Raw genomic sequence first — 8,979 nt, forward strand, 5'->3', positions numbered from 1 at the left:
GAGTTAAATTGGTACAGCATTTTCACTCATGGGTGCAACAAATATAGCTTCTTACAAGGCATGCCTCAAAATATGTTAATGAGCCAGAAACAACAATACCATGCACCACAACTGGTCAAAAGGTTTTTGGCGCTCCAAAGACACGGTACAGTACTGTATTCTGTGGGGTGGAATTACAGTACCATTCAAAATAAAGCAATTATTTCCCCGCCCACAACAATTGACACTATGCTGCAGTAAAACGGTTAGAGTATTTTACTGTTGATAATACCCAAACTTACCGTATAAATTACAGTTTTCCATTACATTGTAGGACTTTAATTATTGAGCTGCTACTGTTCTCTATTGTGCTGCTGGCTCACATTCTTGCACTCCTCCATAGACATGTGTGTGATGGCTGTTTCCGAGCAGCCTTTGCCCCTCCCCACCTTTTTCAGATGGTCCTTGATGTACAGGTGGAACCTCCTGGTGGCGAAGCAGTACACTACGGGGTCCAAGAGGCAGTTGAGCCCCATCAGCATCAGGGTGACCTGGTGGGCGTCGTTCAACCACTGCCTGGTCCTCTTGTTCCAGTCTATGCTGCCCCATCCCTCCTTGATGTCCAGCACAGCCAGGGTCCAGGGTCCCTGGACCACGTGGTGGGGGAGGAAGCACACCACGAATACCCCCACCACAGCACACAGCATCTGCAGGGCCCGGCCTTTCAGCCCCCTGGGTTTGGAGGAACTGGAGCCCCGAGCCTGGGTAGGGGACTGGGCTAGTAACGCCCGGGCGATGAGCAGATTACACACTACGACGAGGAAGAAGACCAAGACGAAGCATCCCACAATGGTAAGGTGGGTTGCGGCCACAAGCCGCTTCTCGCTGTCCGTCTCGTGGTGGTAGCCCTCGAAGCATCGCAACATGTTGTCCTTGTCAACCTGGATGCCCGTCTCCAAGAGATACGGCACCGACATGGACAGAGTGACCACCCAGATGACCATTGTGACGGCCACCCCACGGCACCAATGGTCGGACGAGGCGGCGTCCAGCGGGCGCGTGACGGCCCAGTAGCGGTTGACGCTGATGGCGGTGAGGAAGAGGACGGAGCAGTAGGTGTTGATGAAGAAGAACACGCCGGTGACACGGCACAGGAATTCGCCGTAGAGCCAGACACCGCCGTGGTGGTAGTAGCCGATCCAGAAGGGGAGGGCGCACACGAAGAGGAGGTCGGCCACAGTCAGGTTGGCCATGTAGATGCAGATCTCGTTCATTGGCTTGGTGTCGCGCAGGCGCCACAGCACGAACAACACGTAACTGTTGGTTATCAGCCCAAGGATGAACACAACACCGTAGAACACTGGGAAGAGGGTGTAGCGGAACTCCGAGTCCAAGAAGGTTCTGTTCCCGACTATCGATACGTTCACTGTCGTGGTCACTGCTAAGTCCTCGGTCATCCCCATGGTCGACTCCACTGTTGGTTTTGCTAAAGCAAGCAACTCCCTCTGTGAGAAAAATACTTCCTATTAGAGTCATATTTCAAGACACTGCAATATTCACTTTAGTACTCATCTTACTGTAGTCAGTAGGAGGACTTTCGGCATGTCTAGTGTCAATCCCAGGTGAGTGGAATAGCTATAGGTCTATCCAGTCTGTGCAAATGTTGATTCATTGAATCATTTACTGTGATAAACACACAAAGTGTGTCAGACACCACCATATTTGAGATTTTCACACCTTACTGTAAATGTAACTGAAATAGAGTTGTTCATATACAAACCATAAAACACACCTATCAACAGTCCGCTATGACACCCACAGGAAGTGTCTTATAACACTTGTGTCACCAGCCTTTTCTGGTCTGCTGTCTAGCAGCAACACTGTGCTCTCTGTTTGTGATGATGACTAATGATTGATGACCATATTTCCAGTCAAATCTAGACTAATGTCTTCCTGCTCTGTCATCAGTATAACAGACAATAACAAGAGGGGTCCTACTTTATATGAACCAAAAATGTGGCTATAAAGGCTTCATAAGCCCTACTTAGTGGCTTAACATCTCATATATTAGCAAAATAATGAAGTGTATATAAAAGGTGTTATGATATTATATGGAATGACATGATATCTGGACTGATGCTTTGCCTAATGTGGCATAACTGTTTGGCCACCCTAGTGACATTCACTTAGGAATGGGAAGTGAGAGCAAGAGGAAACTGAGGTTGAACTGGAGGTTGAACTGAACTTACCCTGGTCAGTTCAATGGGATTCCCACAATCCGGAGGAACTACGTCACTAAAATTCTTAGGGATGGATATGTCCTCGTTCCAGTAAATCCCACAACCTTTTCCAAGGAAAAGAAGTACAAAGAAATGAAGAAAGAAGAAAGACAAGTCTTAACATGTGAAATATGAACATATTCACACTCAAACTTGAAATTAAAGAGAAAACAGCCCTGTAGGTAACTTCAAAATGAAACGAGACAATCTGGTCTCTTTAGCCTTTTTTATTTTATTTTATTTTAAGAGAATAGAATAACTTTATTTTTCCCAGACGGAACTTCAGTTGTGGCAAGTCCGATCTGATAATTAAATATACATTATACACTAAATATTACAGTGTACAAAACATTAAGAACACCTGGTCTTTCCATGAAATAGACTGACCAGGTGAAGGCTATGATCCCTTATTGATGTCACTTGTTAAATCCACTTCAATCAGTGTGTGTGTGTGTGTGGGGGGGGGTCCAACTCAATATTAGGAAGATATTCCTAATATTGGGTATAGGCCTTGTAAACATACAACAACAATATTCACACATGGTCGACTCCACTATATTGACAATACGGAATTCCAATGCAGCAATTGTTTGCTAGCGGAGGATTGCAGGAATGAGGTGCCTAAATTCTGCGCGAACTTATGGGGAAAAAGCTATTTGGAACTTTCTCTTTCTCAACTCCTATGGCTGGACGCTGCTCGGGCCTGATGGATGTTTCCCCGCCTTGTCATCTGTCTCGATCTGAATGGCCTGTGCTACCTGGAACTTGCCTGCCAAGGAAGTCGTCTCCATCTGCTTCGCCTCCTCCATCTTGTAATGAAGTAGACAGAGAACAGCAAGAACATTGTTCCAATTAGCGCTGGTCCCATGTCACAAGACGTGGAAACCGAAGGCAGCGGCATGTTGCTAAGCAGATGGGAGTGACTGCGAGAGGTTCGGAGCAGATTGACATAAGGAATAGCTTTGCTGCACTGGTGCCTGATCTACCTGCACCTTCATCGCTGGGATTGCCTGTGTCTGCGACAGCGGTGCTGACTCCAACTACGCTGACTTCAGCAGCGGCTTCGTTGTCAAGTTCGGCTCCTTTCCCTCTCTCTGGATCTGACGGGGCACTGCCTGCTGTGGGAGGTCTGGACCTATCGCCGGGAGCAGCGGGCGTACACTATCCTGCTTCTCGTGGACCCCTGAAAGGTTAAACTAATTGTGTGAGGGATAGGAATTGGCGGATTTCTTCATTCCCTTCTCCGGCCGTTGTATTGGGCAGTTCAATGGTGAGAAATGTCTCAGTCCATGGAGCAAAAAACGTTGTGCTATCCAGGAGCACGAGTACAGGATATCAATAAGCTGCTCCCAAACATTTTAAACCAGCATCAGGAAATTCAGTCTATCATAGTTCATGTGGGATTCAATGACATTATGAAGGGCAGCTCGGAACAGCTGAAGATGGATTTTAAAGAACTGATTGGGTCACTGCTTGACACTAATGAATGCCCCATACTACCTGGGTTCCTGGATCCTTTCACAGCATTATAAGGCTGCGTTGAGACAATGACTTATCAATGACCCAAGCCCAGCTCAGTTAATCCCTCTCATTGTGTCGCTGAGTTGTCATAATGCTTCAGCAAATGTACATTTTCCCAGGGGCGTTGGAAGACACAATATAAGTAACCTAATTGATGTCCCTCTAACTGCCCTGAATGCCTCTGCTGATTCCACAGCTATTGTATGCAGTAATCATGTGCTTATGAACCAGAGTTATACTGTTAGCACTGAGGCGGTATGCCCTAGTTGGAAGTCCACTGTGTGCAGTTCACCCTGCACTAACATAAATAGCATGAGCATGTCTACTTCTGCTAAGCTTCCCAGTAAAGCAATGAAAACAATCAAGCATCCCAGAAAAGTGCTAAAAATAGCCCACATTAACAAGGTTAATGAAGTAAATATCTTGCTAGTAACAAATGACATTAATATTCTGACTAACTTAGATAATACCTTTGATGATAGTGGTAGCAATATTATGAGTGTTTTTGTTGCGTAGTTTTAGCTCAAGTATAAAGTCTGACACTGGGTGAAAATACAAAATGGCGGATGTGTCTGCACAATGTGCAGTAATGAGCCGGCTAACTACATTCGCAGGGTTGCTGTGAAATTATTTATATGCCGTAACGTAAACTTGTGTTGTCACTAAACTAACTAGCTAGATGGTATGTTACACACTGTTAGCGATGTCTACGTCCCCGTCATTCACCTAGTTAACACTAACTAATGTAGCTAGCTGGATTAGAAGGCTAACACCGCTAATGGCATTAGGTAGCGTAACTAGACGATGCAACTTGTGGGTGGCGCAACATACTTATTTATGGAGTTTATTGGTGTCTTACATTGGTCTGTGATTATTGGTACACATTACACAGAATAGTGAGGTTTATACCGTACAGAATAAAGATAAGTGTAGCTCAGTTGGTAGAGCATGGCGCTTGCAACGCCAGGGTTGTGGGTTCGATTCCCACGGGGGGCCAGTATGAAAATGTATGCACTCACTAACTGTAAGTCGCGCTGGATAAGCCTATTCCTTTATAGCCTGAATAACCTTTTCAATAAATGTTCAGCAATTTACAGATGTCAAGGTTGAGTGTAGATGTGGTGTGGAATCAAGCGCAGGACACACAGAGGCTTCGTACTGACGTCTTTAGTGAAGACAAAAAGAACAGGCCAAACACGGCTACATACAACCTGGCAGGCAAGCGAACTTTACGCACACCGGTAAAGTGCAAACAAAAGGCACACAAAGTGCGGAACTCTCTTCAAAAACAAAACAGAGAGATAAACGAACTAGCATCCCAAAATGACAACGAACAATTACACACAACACATGACAAAACCCAAGAGAACTTATAGGACGCATAATTAACACTAACAAGGAACAGGTGTAACAAAACAGACAAAACCAAACAAACATCGAAACATAGAACGGTGGCAGCTAGTACTCCGGAGACGACGACCGCCGAAGCCTGCCCGAACAAGGAGGAGGAGCAGCCTCAGCCGAAACCGTGACAACAGAATGCAAAAGAATGTCTCCCATGTGGCGCAGTGGTCTAAGGCATCGCTGTGCCACTAGAGATCCTGGTTCGTGTCCAGGCTCTGTCGCAGCCGGCCGCGACCGGGAGACCCATGGGCAGCGCACAATTGGTCCAGCGTCGTCCAAGGTAGGGGAGGGTTTGGCCGGCTGGGATGTGGGTTCGTTTCCCACGGGGGGCCAGTATAAAAAACAAACATGTCTGCATTCACTAACTGTAAGTCTCTCTGGATAAGAGCGTCTGCTAAATGACAAAAATGTAAAATGTAATGATTATAACATCTACAGAAAAGACAGAAATGCCAATGGGTGTGGTGTTGCGTTCTATATTAACAACCACATTCCAGTAAAGCTTAGAGAGGATCTCATGTTAAATACTGTTGAAGTAATATGGCTACAGGTTCATCTGCCTCACCTAAAGCCCATTATTTTGGGAAGCTGCTATAGACCACCAAGTGCTAACAGTCAGTATCTGGATAATATGTGTGAAATGCTTGATAATGTATGTGATATCAACAGAGATGTATATTTTCTGGGTGATTTCAATATTGACTGGCTTTCATCAAGCTGCCCACTCAAGAAAAAGCTTCACAACTGTAACCAGTGCCTGCAACCCGGTTCAGGTTATCAGTCAACCTATAAGGGTAGTTACAAACAGCACAGGAATGAAATCATGGATCACATGCATCACATCTTTACTAATGCTGCAGAAATTTGCTTTAAAGCAGTATCCAAATCCATCAGATGTAGTGATCACAATATAGTAGCCATATCTAGGAAAACCAAAGTTCCAAAGGCTGGACCTAATATAGTGTATAAGAGGTCATACAAAATGTTTTGTAGTGATTCTTATGTGGATTATGTAAATAATATTTGCTGGTCTGTGGTGTGTAATGAGGAGCAACCAGATGCTGCACTGGACACATTTATGAAATTGCTTATTCCAGTTATGCACCCATTAAGAAAATGACTGTAAAAACTGTTAAATCCCCTTGGATTGATGAGGAATAAAAAAATGGAATGGTTGAGAGAGATGAGGCAAAAGGTATGGCAAATAAGTCTGGCTGCTTAACCGATTGGCAAACGTACAGCAAATTGAAAAATCATGTGTCTAAACTGAATAAAAAGAATAATAAACTATATTATAAAACACAGATAAATGATATAAAGAATTATAGTAAAAATCTTTGGAGCACCTTAAATGAAATGTTGGGCAAAAAGGCAAACTCAGCTCCATCATTCATTGAATCACATGGCTCATACATCACAAAACCCACTGATATTGCCAACTACTTTAATGATTTGTTCATTGGCAAGATTAGCACACTGTGATGAGGTGATTTTGAAGGAGACAGGTGCAGGAGGGTAAATCACAGAATAACAGGATTTATTCTGAACCACAGAGTTATGCAGTAGTGCGTAAAAACACTCCAGTGCGCAAAACAGGCGCACTGGTGATACAAAATACACGGAGGTCCACCGAGCTTCTCTATCCTCAATCACACACAAAGACAAGGGGGCAGAGGGAACACGTACACAGGTACTGATGAGGGGATATGAACCAGGTGTGTGTAATAAACAAGAATAAACAAATGGAATGATGAGATGCGGACCGTCAGTGGCTAGAAGGCCGGTGACGAAGAACGCCTAAGCCTGCCCGAACAAGGAGAGGTGGCAGCTTCGGAGGAAGTCGTGACACACACTTAGGCATGACATGCCAGCAATGTATATCTGACCAATATATCTGACCAAATTATGAAAGACAAGCATTGTAATATTTAATTCCGTAAAGTGAGTGTGGAAGAGGTGACAAGCCACCGGGGTCTGACAACTTGGATGGAAGATTACTGTGGATAATAGCGGATGGTATTGCAACTCCTATTTCCCATATCATCAATTTAAGCCTACTAGAAAGTGTGTGCCCTCAGGCCTGGAGGGAAGCAAAAGTAATTCCGCTACCTAAGAATAGTCAAGTCCCCTTTGCTGGCTGAAATAGCCGACCAATCAGCCTGTTACCAACCCTTAGTACATTTTTTAAAAAAATTGTGTTTGACCAGATACAATGCTATTTTACAGTAAACAAATTGACAACAGACTTTCAGCAAGCTTATAGGGAAGGACATTCAACAAGCACTGCACGTACACAAATGACTTTACATTATCTAATACACTCAGTGATAAAGGTATGGGATTCTGGCTAATCCACAGCAGATTTATGGAGAATTGCTGTGGGTGAGTAGAAAATGTAATGGTCCCGGGATAGAAATGTATAAAGTTGACATTACATCATAAAATCCACCTTTTACATCGTACATTAGCAATTTATGTTATTAGTAACTACTGTTGTTGGTTTGGCGTCAAATAAGCCACTTGTTATGTTATTTGCCGAATTTCCGCTTGGAGTGGGAGATACAGTGAGGGAAAAAAGTATTTGATCCCCTGCTGATTCTGTACGTTTGCCCACTGACAAAGACATGATCAGTCTATAATTTTAATGGTAGGTTTATTTGAACAGTGAGAGACAGAATAACAACAAAAAAATCCAGAAAAACACATGTCAAAAATGTTATAAATTGATTTGCATTTTAATGAGGGAAATAAGTATTTGACCCCTCTGCAAAACATGACTTAGTACTTGGTGGCAAAACCCTTGTTGGCAATCACAGAGGTCAGACGTTTCTTGTAGTTGGCCACCAGGTTTGCACACGTCTCAGGAGGGTTTTGTCCCACTCCTCTTTGCAGATCTTCTCCAAGTCATTAAGGTTTCGAGGCTGACGTTTGGCAACTCGAACCTTCAGCTCCCTCCACAGATTTTCTATGGGATTAAGGTCTGGAGACTGGCTAGGCCACTCTAGGACCTTAATGTGCTTCTTCTTGAGCCACTCCTTTGTTGCCTTGGCCGTGTGTTTTGGGTCATTGTCATGCTGGAATACCCATATACGACCCATTTTCAATGCCCTGGCTGAGGGAAGGAGGTTCTCACCCAAGATTTGACGGTACATGGCCCCGTCCATCGTCCCTTTGATGCAGTGAAGTTGTCCTGTCCCCTTAGCAGAAAAACACCTCCAAAGCATAATGTTTCCACCTCCATGTTTGACGGTGGGGATGGTGTTCTTGGGGTCATAGGCAGCATTCCTCCTCCTCCAAACACGGCGTGTTGAGTTGATGCCAAAGAGCTCCATTTTGGTTTCATCTGACCACAACACTTTCACCCAGTTCTCCTCTGAATCATTCAGATGTTCATTGGCAAACTTCAGATGGGCATGTATATGTGCTTTCTTGAGCAGGGGGACCTTGCGGGCGCTGCAGGATTTCAGTCCTTCACGGCGTAGTGTGATACCAATTGTTTTCTTGGTGACTATGGTCTCAGCTGCCTTGAGATCATTGACAAGATCCTCCCGTGTAGTTCAGGGCTGATTCCTCACCGTTCTCATGATCATTGCAACTCCATGAGGTGAGATCTTGCATGGAGCCCCTTTGCCGAGGAAGATTGACAGTTATTTTGTGTTTCTTCCATTTGCGAATAAACTGTTGTCACCTTCTCACCAAGCTGCTTGGCGATGGTCTTGTAGCCCATTCCAGCCTTGTGTAGGTCTACAATCTTGTCCCTGACATTCTTGGAGAGCTCTTTGGTCTTGGCCATGGT

At 44.5% G+C, this 8,979-nt stretch overlaps 1 protein-coding gene across 1 annotated transcript; it reads right to left on the bottom strand.

Annotated features, from left to right (window-relative positions):
* Positions 1-324: 324 nt before the first annotated feature.
* On the bottom strand, positions 325-2,286 carry LOC121544424 (platelet-activating factor receptor-like). The gene is made up of 2 exons (XM_041854361.1): positions 2,229-2,286; positions 325-1,484 (listed from the first exon to the last, which is right to left on the bottom strand). Exon 2 carries the CDS (start codon positions 1,440-1,442, stop codon positions 333-335), a length of 1,110 nt encoding a protein of 369 aa, XP_041710295.1. The 5' UTR covers positions 1,443-1,484; positions 2,229-2,286; the 3' UTR covers positions 325-332.
* Positions 2,287-8,979: the final 6,693 nt, after the last annotated feature.

This window comes from Coregonus clupeaformis, chromosome 29 (genome assembly GCF_020615455.1).
Source record: "Coregonus clupeaformis isolate EN_2021a chromosome 29, ASM2061545v1, whole genome shotgun sequence".
Classification (NCBI taxonomy): Eukaryota; Metazoa; Chordata; class Actinopteri; order Salmoniformes; family Salmonidae; genus Coregonus; species Coregonus clupeaformis.